Raw genomic sequence first — 14,267 nt, forward strand, 5'->3', positions numbered from 1 at the left:
CACTGCTCTTGGGAATTCTGTTCTCATCTCACAGTCTCAGCAGCAGCAGCAGCTGACTGGATAAAATGCTTTCCAAAGCAGACATACAGCACTACTGAAGATAATAATACTGGTTTGTTACGGTCAGTTTTCCCGCCAGCCTGGTCCCACAGCTGAATCAGCCCCAAATAACACACAGAGACCTTTATTAGATGTAAAGCTGTTAGCCTGTTACTAGTGTTTCTTACTGGCTAGCTCTGTCTTAAATATTAACCCATTTCTACTAATCTAAGTGTTTCCACATGGTCTTATCTTACCAGAGAGAGGGTCCGGACCTCTCTCAAGTCTCTACATCTTGACTCTCCTACATCTCCCAAAATCCTCCTTGTCTCCTAGTCCCGCCTGTCTTGTTTTCCTATTGGCCAAAAGGGCTTTATTCATTAACCAATAAGAGAAACATATTTACAGAATTACATCACTCATCACTGGTTTTCATTTAGGTGGGACTGTATCTGTTTCCATCTCTGTCCCTGTACTTCACTGAGTCATCACGTTTCTTCATTTCTTGAAACTCTATTGTGCACATATGGAAACATGAAAGTAGACTAAATGTATTCTTACTGTCTTGGCTTCCTTACCTTGAAATAGCTGCAGATCCCTGAAGGGGCCAGTGGTAGAGAAGTAGAACTTCCCAGAAGTACCTGTATTCTGGTGGTTATTAGAGCATGAGAGTTCGTCTGTGTGCTTGCTGCTCTGTACTCTGAATGGGCTTCCTAGGGTGTGCAGAGAGGCTGTGACTGGCGACAACTGTGCACCAGAGCAAAGATTAACATCTTTTCTCATCTTGGCCTCACTAGGTTGAAGTTGAAGTTTAGGCGTGGGAGCCTTCCCCCAACCATGCCCCTGGAATTTGTTGGCTGCATAGGTGGATGTGATGAGACTTTGAAGGAAATCTTGGGCCTGCGATTTTCACAGGGTCCTCCAAGGGCTACCCAGCCCTCTGGCCACTTGCAGGCCAGCCAGGCCCTCAACAGAATGGACAGCAGTCAGCATAGCCTCTCTCAACCTCTGGTCAACAGACATACTGGACCTTCAAAGGCAATGACCGAAACCTTCCTACCACCCACTCCTGCTGGTGAAAGCAACTCTGTGATGTGCAATTGTGGCCAGGAGGCTGTGCTGCTCACTGCCCGCAAGCAGGGCCCCAACCAGGGCCGGCACTTCTATAAGTGCAATGGTGGTGGTTGCAACTTCTTCCTGTGGGCTGACAGCAGTCATCCCACGGGAAGAGGGCCCCCCACGTCGGCATCAAGACCTCCAGGCAACTCGGTGGGCTGTCCATCAGCTTTAGGCAGCAACGTGGATGGGTTTGGCAGCCTTGGCGGTGATGGTGGTGGAGATGCATCCTGCCTGTGTGGGCAGCCTGCTGTCACACGGACCGTGCAGAAGGATGGGCCCAACAAAGGACGACAGTTCCACACCTGTGCCAAGCCTCGAGAGCAGCAGTGTGGCTTCTTTCAGTGGGTAGATGAGAACATGGCCCCAGGTGAGGGAGCAGGACCGCAGGTCCCTACATGGGTTCTCATGGTGGCTACCATTGCAGAGACCAAAGAAGAAGGGAAGGCAGATAAATGTGGTGGGGATCAGCAAGGCTGTTGCTTTGCCTCGGTTCCCTCGTTCAGTGAGGTACGAACCGTAGGGTCTTGGGTTCACGTTAGAGAGTAGCTACTGTGCCCAGCGCTGTGATCTATACACTTTCTGTATCAGGTTTCTTTCATGTCCAAATGAGGTGAGGTACAGACCAGGGAAGCGACTTATTTGGTGTCACGATGACAGGGTCCAAAGTAGGAATAAGAGTCTTCTTCCCCTATAGACTGGCACCCTTACTAGGTCATTGATGTTAGCCTCATTTTACCTGGTGGCACACTGGCTGGTGGTGTGTAGAAACCTGTCAAGAGCTACACAGCCCAGTGTCTCAGGAATGAATGTTCTAAGGACTGGCTCCCAGACACTGGAACTTGCTTTGTAGAACAGGCTGGTCTTGAATGTACAGAGCCCCATGCCTCGGCCTCCTAAGTGCTGGGATTTAAAGTGTGTAAAATAAAATAATAGGAAAAGAAAGCAGGTAACAGGCGATAGGATAAGTCATATTCTTGACATGGTGCTGGCCTTCACAGAGCAAATGGAGACAAACCAGTGGACTCACCTGACTTTTAAAAGGGATGTCATTGCTACCCAACATTGTACCTTGGTTTGGGTTTTGTTACAGAGACAGGGTCTTACATAGCCCAAGCTATATAAGTCCTTGAACTGCCTCTACCTCTTCGGTACTAGGATTACAGGTGTACACCACTACAACTGGCATTGCACCTGTTTCTTGCTACTTGAGGGTATCAATTGGGAATTCAACTTTTTCCTGTCTCCTCCCACAGGGAGTCTTGCAGCCCCACCATGGCCAGAAGGCAGAGGAAAAGCCCAGAGACCAGAGGCTGCAAGCAAAAGACTAAGGGCTGGTTCCTCAGATGCAGGATCTACAACAAAAAAGGCCCGGAAATGTAGCCTTTGCCACCAGCCTGGACACACCCGCCCCTTTTGTCCTCAGAACCGATGAGGGCAGGCAAGGTGGAAGAAGTTGCCTAGACCAGGACATGAGCTAACTGGGACTAGGTGACACCCACTGTCCTGAAAACCTAGGGAGGTACTGGGTTTTGGAGTTGGCCTTCCTTATTGAGGGCTACAAAGATGGGGCACCCCTGGAGAATCTGGCTGCTGCCTCTGCTGGGTATTGATTGCTCCCATATGTGTGGCTCAGAGTAACTCCAGCTGCTGCACTGCGGAGAACTGAGTAGATGGTCAGTGTAAGCAGAAACTGACCTTGGTGACCCCAAGCCCTGACTGTGGCTGCTGTCTGCCAAATGACAAGCAGGTAGTGTTTCCAGCCAACACAGGCCCTGGGCAGCCTAGATGGCACTCTTCTACACAGCTGTTTGCTGCAGAAACTTCCATTGCTGCTCTCCCAGGACACCCATAGTTCATATGCCTTAATAAAAAACTTCATCCACTTTTTCTGGTGGTGTGCAGTCTGGGGATGCCAGCCAGAGCCAGTCAAGGCGAAAGGGGCTTCTTCCTGACACCTTCCCCACCCCATCTCAGCACCCTTGTCCCAATTCTGCGGTGGCTTGCCCCTTGAAGCTGGCGCCACTGATCTTCTCCCTTCACATTACCCAGAGGAGGCCATGCACTTTTTCCCTCTCATAAACTTCTAAAAGTACCGTGCTAGCTCTGTCCTCCAGTTGAGAAGTGAAATGTGAATTGCTCCTTGAGTAGCTAGTTCCTGAAGCAGTTGGAGTTGTTTTCAGGTCTGATCAATGGCCTTTGCTTAGACCAGTAGCTTTCGGCCTTGCTGGCAGCTGGACTTCACCAGTGAGTATTCCTACCCTTGCTCAGCCGCATTTAGAATCCTTCCCTGGTCTACCACTCACCTGCTGGGTTTACCTATTGGATCACTTCACATAAAAAGAACCTCGTGTGCCTTCTATGCCTAGCTTCTTTCCCTTAGCATAATGTTCACAGGATTTGTTGAGATTATACAATAACTCATTGCTCCCCCTTTTTTTTTTTTTGTTTGTTTGTTTGTTTGTTTGTGTGTGTGTTTGTTTTTGGGTTTTGTTTTGGGGTTTTTTTGTTTTTGTTTTTCCAGACAGGGTTTCTCTGTGGCTTTGGAGGCTGTCCTGAACTAGCTCTTGTAGACCAGGCTGGTCTTGAACTCACAGAGATCCACCTACTTCTGCCTCCCGAGTGCTGGGATTAGAGGCATGTGCCACCACTGCCCGGCTTCAATACTCCATTTTAAAAATATTTTTATGTGTGTTGGAAATGTATGCCACATGTTTTCAGGTACCCACCAAGGCCAGAAGAGGGAATCAAATCCCTAGAGCTGGAGTTACAAGTAGTTGTAAGCCACCCCATGTGGGTTCTAGGAATCGAACTCTAGTCCTCTAAGACGAGAAGTGCTCCTAACTGCTAATTCATCTCTTCAGCCCCCACACTCCATCTTCATGTCTGAATAAGCTCACATTGGTATGGTAAGTAGTCCTATTTGTATGTGGGGCCATACCCTTCCACATCCCTAAGTTCACAGTAGCATTTACACCAGGCACAGTAAAGATGAGAAACTGATGATGAGATGGAAAGGGAAGGCTCCTCCGCCCGCTCTCTGAGAGATGTTTCGTGCCCACAGTAGGCTGCAGGGCACTGAATCAAGTGAGAGGGACTTTTGTGCCATGTGTTTGTGAGTGGTGCTGCTGTGACATTCGTTCACTGGTGTCTGGATGCCATCTCAGTCGTTTTGGGTATATGTATAGCAGTGAATTGTTAAAGCCTTAGCTAACTTTAAATGTTTATAGTTTCGTTTCAACAGCAACATGTGACGTTACTATTCTTCCACACCCTTAGTCGTTCTTTTTTCCTTGTCTTAACAGCTGTGCTAGTATGTGTGAAGTAACTGATCTTGAACCCCCTGCTCCTTCTTCCTCAGCCTCCCAGGTGCTAGAGTTTGGGGCATGCACCACTACGCCTGCCCTGCTGATTGTGGAGCCTGGGGTGCTGCTGTAGTCACCCTGAGGCAGGCAGGAAGGAGGAGCTTCAGGCTTGTGGGCCCTGCTAATAGGGTTGAAACTTTTCAGACAGCACTGATAAAACCAAACTTGCCTGTGGAGGAAAGGTGTGTACTCCAAAGACATTCAGGGCAATAAACAGGCTTGCCTTCACTTAGAGAGCTGTATCCCATTGAGTCTCAAGGACAACCTATCCCTTAAACCTTGACAACACCCTCATAAACCTCCCTTAAACTTCCATTCTTTCCTTCTACCACAGATTATAGACATGTGTATAATCCAAGAAACCAAAGGACGATAGAGAACTTCTGGTGAATTTGCATGTCATCCTTTGTGCAGGGGCCATACTAACATTTGTTTAGTGTATGTCTGCCTACAATAAGCACCTAAGCTACACTGAGCAATATCAGAATGGGGGAGGGACATTTCTCAGTAGGGTTAGAACTTACAGCTGTAACTTGAGAGCCATCATGATCCTATACCACACTCACCCTGTCGGATATGCACTCAACAGGTCTCAGCCCTCTTGTCTCTCTTCCCCCCTCTCTACCTTTCTTTCTACTTTTAAGTAAATCCAACATTAACTCATACTTGGCTTTCCCTGAAAGTGATGTCTTTGTCAAAGCCACTGTCCTGGTTTGCTTTCTGTTGCTGTGATGGGCAACATGACCACAGCAGCTTGGGGGAGGAGAGGAACCATTTTATTTCATAGCTTATAGTCTGTTATGGAGGAAAGTCAGCCAGAGCTGAAGCAGAGAGCATGGAGGAACACTGCTTACTGGCTTGCTCCCCATGGTTACTCATTTGTGTTTTCTTGTATGACAAAGATCCACTTTCCAGGGGTGCCACTGCCCCCAGGAACTGAGCCCTTCCACATCAATCATTAACTGAGAGAATGCCCCATAAACCTGCCTATAGGCCAGTCTGATGGAGATATCTTCTCAATTGAAGTTCCAGCTTCATTCCTAGCTGTTCCAGCTTGGCAAAAATCCCATCTCTGAAAACAGCTCTAAAGGCAGCTACCAATAGGTCCCTATGCTAGGTACAGTCCGACAGGCAAATCTGTCTTGTTGAATGCCTGCAAGCCCTTTGTGTGTTTTGTGATGGTGGGCAGGCCCTCCACTGCTGAGCTCCGTTGCCTTTAATTTGTGCTGATGACTAAAAGCCAGGACCTCATGCTGAGCACACACTCTGCCCTGCCCCCCCCCCAGCTGTGCCCCAGCCCCTGCCCATTTGTGTTAATGTATTTTCTTTTGAGCTTGATAGAATCATCAGTCACCATGGACCAAACCTTGAACACATGAGCCTTGTAGGGTCACCCCGTATTTATACACAGTTCACAGATTCAGGACTTCAAGATGCTCTGAAGCACTCTCTCCAAGATGCCCTGAAGTGCGCGCGCTCTCTCTCTCTCTCTCTCTCTCTCTCTCTCTCTCTCTCTCTCTCTCTCTCTCTCTCTCTCTCTCGTCTGTGTGTGTGTGTGTGTGTGTTTTGTTTTTTTTGACACAGGATTTCTCTGTGTAGTTCTAGCTGTCCTGGAACTCATTCTGTAGACTAGGCTGGCCTCAAACTCACAGAGATCCACCTGCCTCTGCCTCCTGTGTGCTGGGATTAAAGGTGTGGGCCACCACCCAGCTTTTTTTTTTTTTTTTTTTTTTTTTAAATCAACACAGATACCACTTCTGGGTATGCCAAGACCAAGAACTACCTAGACAAATCTGGCCTCAGGTTGGCTAGCTTTATGTCAACTTGATGCAAGCTAAAGTCAGCTGGGAAGACAGAACTTCGATAAGAAAATGTTTCTATCAGATTGGGCTGTATGCAAGCCTAAGGCAGGTGGTCTTAATCTGATTAATGTGGGAGAGGCCAGTTACAGGCAGGGCCACTCCAAGGCAGGTGTTCCTGAGTTGTGTAAGACAGTACGTTGAGGGCCTGGCGGTTGGTGGTGCTTACCTTTAATCCAAGCATTCAAGAGGCAGACAAGTGGATCTCGAGGCCACCAGGTCTACAGAACAAGTGCCAGGACAGGCTCCAAAGCTACAGAAAAACCTTGTCTCAAAAAAGAAAAAAAAAAAAAAAAAAAGCAGGCTGAGCAAGTCATCCGGAATGAGAGTAAGCAGCCTTCATGTTCTCTGCATCAGCTCCTGCCTCCAGGTTCCTTCTTGCTTCAGTTCTTTCCTTGGTTTCACTCAGTTGACTGTGACTCAGGGTACATGAACTAGGAAAACCCTTTCCTCTCCCAAGTTGCTTTTGGCATGGTGTTTATCACAGTAGGAAGCAAAACAAGATGTTCGTGTCCTTCTTTGGAATGGAAGATATGCCCCAAATGACAGGTCCATTCCTTAGTTGTTACTGAAACCATATTAACCCTACCTCAAATGCCAGCTCCCACCTGGGAGGTGGTATTCACTCTGCCTGCCATCCAAATGTGGAGCCGTCCTGCTAAAACCGTGAAAGTGAAAAGGCCTGGGCATTGGGCCATCTACCCACTAAGGCCCAGCCTTAGTGAACTGAAGAGACTTGTCCTGCGAGTTTGTCAAGCAGTGTAGAAGATCCATGGGTCACCAGAGTCTTTCATGTTGCCTTGGGGTATGTGCCAGGCTTTTTATGCTGCAACTGTCTAACAAATAAAGGCTGATTTTAAAGACATTTACCTGGTTACAAAGGAAAATTGTATTAAGAGTGCAAACATTGCTAGGCAGTGGTGGCTAACATCTTCAATCACAACAATTGGGAGTCAGAAGGGATCTCTGTGAGTTTGAGGCCAGCCTGGTCAACAGAGCAACTTCCAGGACAGCCAGAGCTATACTGAGAAACCCTGACTTGAAACAAACGAAAGTACAAGCATCAAAGGCCATGTGTGGAATTGAAGGCTAAGCAGTGAGACAGCTCTCTTCTGACCTCCTGGCCACCCACCCTTTGGCCACCCTGTCTCCAATGAAGGGGACACTTATGCCCCAGATCTCTCACAGGCCTGCAAGTCTTTATCTGGATGTAGCATGAGCTCAAGACCAGGTAAAACCATGGTTAAGGGTTGAGTTGATGCAGAGATGGTCTGAACCAAAAGACTGAACAGTGTCGCTCAAATGTCTGGATCCTCAATTGTTGATGATGGCCTCTCAGGCTGAGACCCAACGGCTTTTTTCCCATAGTGCCCTGGTTATGGGTGGTAGGGGATAAAGGTATACTCACTGAGCCATCTCTTTGGCCTAAAGAGACTTTGTTGTTGGGTTTTTTGTTTTGTTTTGGTTTTTCGAGACAGGATTTGGAGTCTGTCCTGGAGCTAGCTCTGTAGCCCAGTCTGGCCTCGAACTCACAGAGATCAACCTGCCTCGGCCTCCTGAGTGCTGGAATTAAAGGTGTGCGCTACCACCACCTGGCTCCTGAAAACTTTTGAAAAAGAAATCTGTCCATCTCCAAAATGACCTCAAGCCTCCCCACCAAGACAGCTACAAGACTTGTGAAGCTCCAAGCAGCCACCTATGAAGGTATTAAGACCATTTTCTGTTAGCAAGAATCACACATGCATAAAAATTTTTCATCTTTTATTCACTCTTCAAGGAATAGCTGTTTCACTGTGTGTGTGTGGGAGGGTACCTAAAATAGAAAGGCCCCCTGGCAAGGGAGGTAATTTCCATCCTCCAGTCATGCCACCTTAACCAGGATGCCAGCTAAGGAGATAGACATTTACCATGAATATTTTGGCACGCTGTAGAGGCCAGGACTGCACACAGGCCTCTGGGAGCGGCATATCCTCTATCCTGCAGTGAGGTCCAGCAGCAGCAATATGGGATAGCCTTGCATAGACAGCACAGAGCTCAGCTCCTCAATGAGGAAGGGGCTCTCCCAGAGGTAATTTGTGACCTACAGAGAAAACCCACCAAGCAGCTGGAAACAAGGCCTTCCTTCTCTGGGGTATAAGGCAGGCAGGCAGCAAGGCCTGAGGACTCAACCAGAAAAACAAATGTATGACCACCAGGGAAACACCATCCTTCAACAACTGAGAAGTCACCCTCTGAGGCACCAGGAGAACCCAGCCCCAGGGAGCACCAACACAAGACTCAATGACCAGCTGTGGGTGCCTCCAGGATACCTGAGGCCATCACCCAACCAAGAGCATTACATTTCCTTCTTGGCAAAATGTTGGAACCAGTCTTTAAGTAGGTGAAGCCTAGGGAATCAAAAGCCATGTCTCATTCTTGGTGAGTTCATTGCTGGTGATGATAGACTGAGCCCAAGATCCTAAGTTAACCCCAGAGGGCCAGGGGGCATCAGTGTACCTGGCACTGAAAGCCAAAAACAGGCTAGCCACATTAGGTGACAGCAACCCAGACTCTGGATTTGGGAATCCTGGTTACCATCACCCAGGCATATGCCCACCCATGGACTTAGGTAATGTATCCTCCCCTCCACTCTGGCTAAAATAAAAGCAAACCACATACAGTGTCCTGGGAGGGAGGTGATTGCTGCTCTCCAGCATCAGAAAACAAGCCAATCACAGTCCTCATCCACCTACAACAGGTTCTCAGGGACCTGGAGACCACTGTACAGTACATAGCCAATGTCATCAATCTCTTCTTCCCGAAAACTGCCTAAGAGGTTCACACTGGGGTTGAAGTGACAGGGCAGGCTAGCCTGCTCCAAGCTGCCCACCAGAAACTCCAGGGCTTGCAGAAATCGATCCCCCAAGGCCTCCTCAGTCCAGGCCACTTCCTCTTCACCCAGATGCAGAACCACCTGGGTCAGGTGGCTCCAGCCCAACCGCACCAGAGCTGGATGGCCATGACATACACCACACAGCAGCAGCAGCAACCTGCGGCGAGTACCAGCATCCTTGTCATCCAGGGCCCGCAAACAGGCAGCCTCTACTGGATATAGATCCTGTAGCCAGAGATTGGCAGCCAGCCCCTCCAGGGGCCATGCTAGCAGAAGGCGGTCATCAGTGCTGGCCCCAGGGACCACCATGAGCACGGCTAACGTGAACTCCAGACGCTCATGTTGCACTTCCAGCAGCAGCTCCTCCGAAGCCACATTGGGCCGGATCAGACATCCAAGTAGGCTACCAATGGCTGGCCAGTTGACGGAGGCTGCCAGGGCCTTCCTTAGCAGCTCCAACAAGACACGGGAGGAGAGATAACCCCCGACTAGGAAGCGGTCCCATGGGCTTCGCCCACGGGGATGGAACTCAAGCTGGGTCCTGCGCACAGCCCAGCATCGAGGTTCCCTGGCCACAGTGTCCATGCCAGGTATCAAGCTCCACAGATCTGGCTCTAACTCCAGGGGCACTAGCAGGCGCACACGTTCAGCAACTCCTGCCTGCAGCCCATCATAGAGAGGCCCACCTGGCACAAGGGCACCAAAGGGCAGTTCCGGGAATTTGCTCCTCAAGTAGGCCTGCAGCTCCAAGGCAATGTCTCCAGCCAGCTGTTTCACCAAAGCCACATGGGCTTCTGGGATAATCACATGACTGCGCTCAAATGCCAGCAGCTTCTCCTGGAACGTCAGGCACAAGGGTGCTAGGGAGCTGAGCTGAGGTGTCTGTGTCGTCTGAGAATGAGCAGGTGTGGGCTCCACTGCAGAGAGAAGCATCCAGAAGAGTACATCAGAAGTTCCCACAACAAGTCATGAAAACTGCCTGGTTACTAGCTGTACAGTTGTACTGGGCTTCATCCTCACCTGTGATGGCCACTGAGAAAGCCCTGAGTTCAGGTCCTTAGGACAGTGAGGGCATGATGACAAAGAAAGTCTCACTGGCCCAGAGTCCCAACACTTTGGCTCCTACAACTAAAACAACTTCATGGAGAATGGGGAAGGCAGATCCTGCCCCTCTCCAGGCCTCAGTTTCCCCATCTGAGGCTCCCCACCATCAAATGGTGCAACCTTGCTATAGTAGAAAGCAGACAGGTAAGTCACTGTGGAAGAATCCAGTGGTGGAGCACCGGCTTGGCCTATGTGAAGCTCAGTGTTTTACCCTTACTACAACAGAAAGACATGGAACTACAATACCCATTTAATCATGGGAGGAGCCCACAGCCCAAAGAGGAGCAAAACCTTGTGAAGACTGCGTCTCCTGCACGTGACTCACCACATTTGGGAAGAAGTGCCGCTCACCTGGGGCAGAGGGTGAGGGGGACACAAGAGATATGGGCTGGCTGAGGGCAGCAGGGGGGGGTTGGGGCTGTTGGTGTGATGTGGCTCTCAGCAGGCTCAGTTCCTTCCAGCTGTCCCCCTTGGTGTCATCCTCATCCCGAGGGCTAGTGGCCCTGTCGATGAGCTACAGGCAAAGTGACACAGATCAGAGCACCGGGAGCCAAGGCAAAGCTAGGGGGAAGCACACCAGAAAGCTAGGGTGAAAAAGCAGGGGCCCACATTGTTCCAGCCTCAAAAAGTCCCACCACTGCCAGGCAATGGTGGTGCACGCCTTTTATCCCAGCACTTGGGAGGCAGAGGCAGGAGGATCTCTATGAATTCCAGGACAGCCTGGTCTTACCAAGTGAGTTCCTAGGCAGCCAGGGCTACAAAGAGAAACTGTCTACAAAAACAAAAACAAAACAACAAAAAGGTCCCACCATCCCCCAGCTCCCCAGTCCCGCCTCCTCCTGTGGAGGGTCTCAGGTAGGCCTTGCCAGCCTGACCTGGCCTTACCCGCTTTACAGCCAGGGTGGCAATGCCCAGCACTGCAGCCCCGCCCACCCCTAGCACCAGCCGAGCATTAGCCAGAAGGAAGTCCACTACACTGCCCAGGCCTTCGCTGCCATGCTGCTTCCTCTGCTTCTGTGAGAACTCCGCCATGGTCGCCTGCAAGAGAGGCAGAGGTGTTGTGCTGAGGGGGAGGACAGACAGACTGCTAGAGCCCAATGCACAGGTGGCTTCCTGAGGACTTGTGAGAAAGGGGCTGCTCAAAGAGTTTCTTAGAAGGAAGTAGGGGGACCGCCAGGCCCCTACCGAAACCCGCAAGGGTCCTCCTCTAGAAGGGGGCTCACATAGGAAGGCTCCAAGCCTTTTCCCCTAACTTCACCCTCCAAGGTCTCTGATATCTGCTACGACCTTGAGAAACAAGATTCACCATCGATACTCTTACTCTACAAAGACACAAGCTGCCAAGTCAACAGAGTGCCACAGGCTGGGGCTCACAACACAGTCTCCAGACTCACTCACCTTCAAAGCCTGAATATTTCTATTTTCCCCATGCTTCCTAGTCAGGTTCTCAGACTTCTAATCTGGTCCTACCCAGAACAGCCACCCTGTGTGACAGCCTATCAAGAGGAACCAAAGGTTCCCCAGAAAGATTTGCAATGTATGTTTCCAGGAAGCCTGCCTGGGTGCTTGCCTGTCAGACCTTTGACAGACCTCAGCAAATTCAGGGATCCAGTCCCTGCCCCACCCCACCCCATCTTGACAGAAAAACTTCCAGAGGCAGTACAACCACATGCATTGGAGGCCAGGCTGAGGGCATGTACAAGTCAAGGATAAAGGCCAGTGGCGAGCAAAGTAACCCTAAATAGCCTATTAAATCAGGAGTAGCTGGCAAGACCCCTTGCACTTGGAACAATGTTGGGGATGGGAAGAAGGTGAGAGAAAAAGGCCTATCTATAGCCAAGGACTTTTGTTTCTTTCTATACAACGGCACCAGTAAGGAAAGCTGGATGGGGTCAGGAACCTGGGAAAGGAAACAAATTTCCCAGTGCCCAGTCCACTAAGCCAGAAGGTCATTGCCTGCTGGAGCACCAAGGGCCTCAGCCCTCCCTTTGGAGCAATGAGTGCCTTGGGACCCACTTGCCAAGTGACAAGATGCCTGGAGTAGCTGAAGCCCAAAGCACTTTGTGACTCAGCTGGGACACATGTCTACTCTCCCAGACTAAAAATAAGATCCTGTCCTGGGACCAGCAAGGTCAAAGGCCAGCCAGGGGGTCCATCACAAGCTCAAAAGTGGTTTCTGCTTGTCTACCACTGCCCTCAAACCAGGAACCCAATTTCAAAACTGGAGGAGGTTTACATTCTATCACCTAGCGGAAGTGGGACTCGGCCCTGCACGTGGAGGGGTCTTGTATTCAAACTCCCCGAAGGAGGGAATAAAATAGGTGGTTAAAAATAACCAACGCAGGCCCAGAGTGGTGGTGCAGGCCTTTAATCACAGAACTCAGGAGGCAGAAGCAGTCAGATCTCTGTGAGTTCAAGGCTGTAGAGAAGCCAGAGCTACATAATAAAGAACCTGCTCAAAACAACAAAATAACCTGACTCTTCATAGCCTGGTACCTATTCTCCTCGGGCCCAAACTGATTGCCCTGGATCAGGGCTGAGCAGAAACCACATACAAACTACTCCTAAACTCTATTCAAGGAGGAAGCCACTGAAGCCATGGAATTCACGTGCAGTACCCAAGTCAGGAAGGGCCAACGCTAGGATTCGAACTCAGGTCTTCAGTCCCCGAGTCCTCCCTCCCACCTCGGTGTGACCACAAGCCACGCCTCCACCTGCATAGAGACTCGTGCCAAACCCAGGGCTGGGAAACCCCGGGCCTCCCCGTACGCTGCAGCCGTACCTGCGTCCCGGCGTCAGCGCACCGACCCGAGGACGCAGTGAGGAGCCTGAAGCCCCGGGACCCGCCTGGGAATGGAACGTGCGAGCCCCGGGAACCGAATGCCGAGGCCCGGGGCGGCAGGTGACCCGAAAGGCATGCTGGATAAGCAAGCCCTCGCTCCAATCCGAGAGCACAACTTGTGCACACACGTGCTCAAAGCTGCGCAGCTCGGCCAATGATCGCCAGGCACGCCCCTTCACCGTCGGGGGCGGAAACCACAGACGCACTCCGGATTTAAAGGGGCAAGGCTATGTTGTCTGCGCAAAATGGGGGGAGGTGGGGAAGACTAGTGACAGTTACTCAGGGCCTGGTTAGTTTATTTACTTGGGGGGGGTTGTTGTTGTTTTGTTATTGAGAAAAGGCCTCACACTGAAGCCAAGGCTGACCTCAAATTTTCGGCAGTCCTGCCTAAGCCTCATGTCTGACCTTGTGTGTACTTGTTTATAATGGGAGCCTCTGTGTGGAGAAAGCTGCGGGTCCACGTTCCCTTGGTGAACCAGGCAGACAGAACTGCACTTAGCCCAAAGGCCCACATTCTGTCTCTCAAGTTCACCCCTGCGAGAAAGCCCGGTGGTCTCATTTCCTCTTGGCCTGCCTGGCACACAATGCCCAAAGAGCTGTGCCACCTGTCGTGGGAACTCTTGTCAGTCCTGTCGTGCCTCCTGTAACACCAGCTGCAGACTCTGAACTTCCATAGAACAGCTGTGTCTGCTTATGTACCTACCGTGCGCTAGCCAGTCACTAACAGCTTGGCCGGGCTGGTCTTCTAGAGCAAGAAGCGAACCAATAAAGAGCAGGGGCGGGAGTCCTGACGCCAAGAGAACAGTTCATTTCTTCGTTGTTACTTTGAAGTGTTCGTGCTCCCTGATCCCTAAGCGGCCACATGTTGAGTATCTATTTCTACTGACAACTTTGGGAAGCATGTCACACAAGAGCAAAGCTGAGTCCAGAAACAGAAGGGCTAGGCCCCAAAGACTCGAAGACTCACTACCGCCCATCTGTGGGCACAAGCCGCCGGTGCCCCTGACTTTGGCATCATAATCTCTCCGGGGTCACGGCAAGCTTCAGAGGCTAAAGCAGCCCAAGCGACA

The 14,267-nt window shown here is 50.5% G+C and overlaps 2 protein-coding genes across 3 annotated transcripts in view; one reads left to right on the forward strand and one right to left on the reverse strand.

The window, feature by feature from the left end:
• The window catches only part of Top3a (DNA topoisomerase III alpha), a 32,908-nt gene extending 29,758 nt beyond the window's left edge, over positions 1 to 3,150 (forward strand). For both annotated transcript variants that reach the window (XM_051180494.1, XM_051180495.1), the window contains 2 exons: positions 837 to 1,525; positions 2,412 to 3,150. In XM_051180494.1, coding sequence (XP_051036451.1) covers positions 837 to 1,525; positions 2,412 to 2,590 — 868 coding nt within the window. In that variant the 3' untranslated portion in view covers positions 2,591 to 3,150. The remainder of the gene's footprint in view (positions 1 to 836; positions 1,526 to 2,411) is intronic.
• A 5,003-nt stretch (positions 3,151 to 8,153) lies between these two features.
• Mief2 (mitochondrial elongation factor 2) lies at positions 8,154 to 13,353 on the reverse strand. Its single transcript, XM_051180496.1, has 4 exons — positions 13,138 to 13,353; positions 11,241 to 11,393; positions 10,707 to 10,869; positions 8,154 to 10,168 (listed from the first exon to the last, which is right to left on the reverse strand). The coding sequence occupies exons 2-4, from the start codon at positions 11,385 to 11,387 to the stop codon at positions 9,108 to 9,110; spliced, it is 1,371 nt and encodes a 456-aa protein (XP_051036453.1). The 5' UTR covers positions 11,388 to 11,393; positions 13,138 to 13,353; the 3' UTR covers positions 8,154 to 9,107.
• Between the last annotated feature and the right edge of the window lie 914 nt (positions 13,354 to 14,267).

Source organism: Phodopus roborovskii, unplaced genomic scaffold, assembly GCF_943737965.1.
Source record: "Phodopus roborovskii unplaced genomic scaffold, PHOROB, whole genome shotgun sequence".
Lineage (NCBI taxonomy): Eukaryota > Metazoa > Chordata > Mammalia > Rodentia > Cricetidae > Phodopus > Phodopus roborovskii.

Bases quoted from the DNA above. Each gene is read 5' to 3' on its own strand.
- Mief2 (XM_051180496.1), bottom strand. From the start codon at position 11,387: ATGGCGGAGTTCTCACAGAAGCAGAGGAAGCAGCATGGCAGCGAAGGC. The intron at 10,870-11,240 runs GTAAGGCCAGGT...CTTTGCCTGTAG, and splicing joins CCACCCTGGCTGTAAAGCGG to CTCATCGACAGGGCCACTAG. The intron at 10,169-10,706 runs GTGAGCGGCACT...TTCTCTCTGCAG, and splicing joins CCCCTCACCCTCTGCCCCAG to TGGAGCCCACACCTGCTCAT.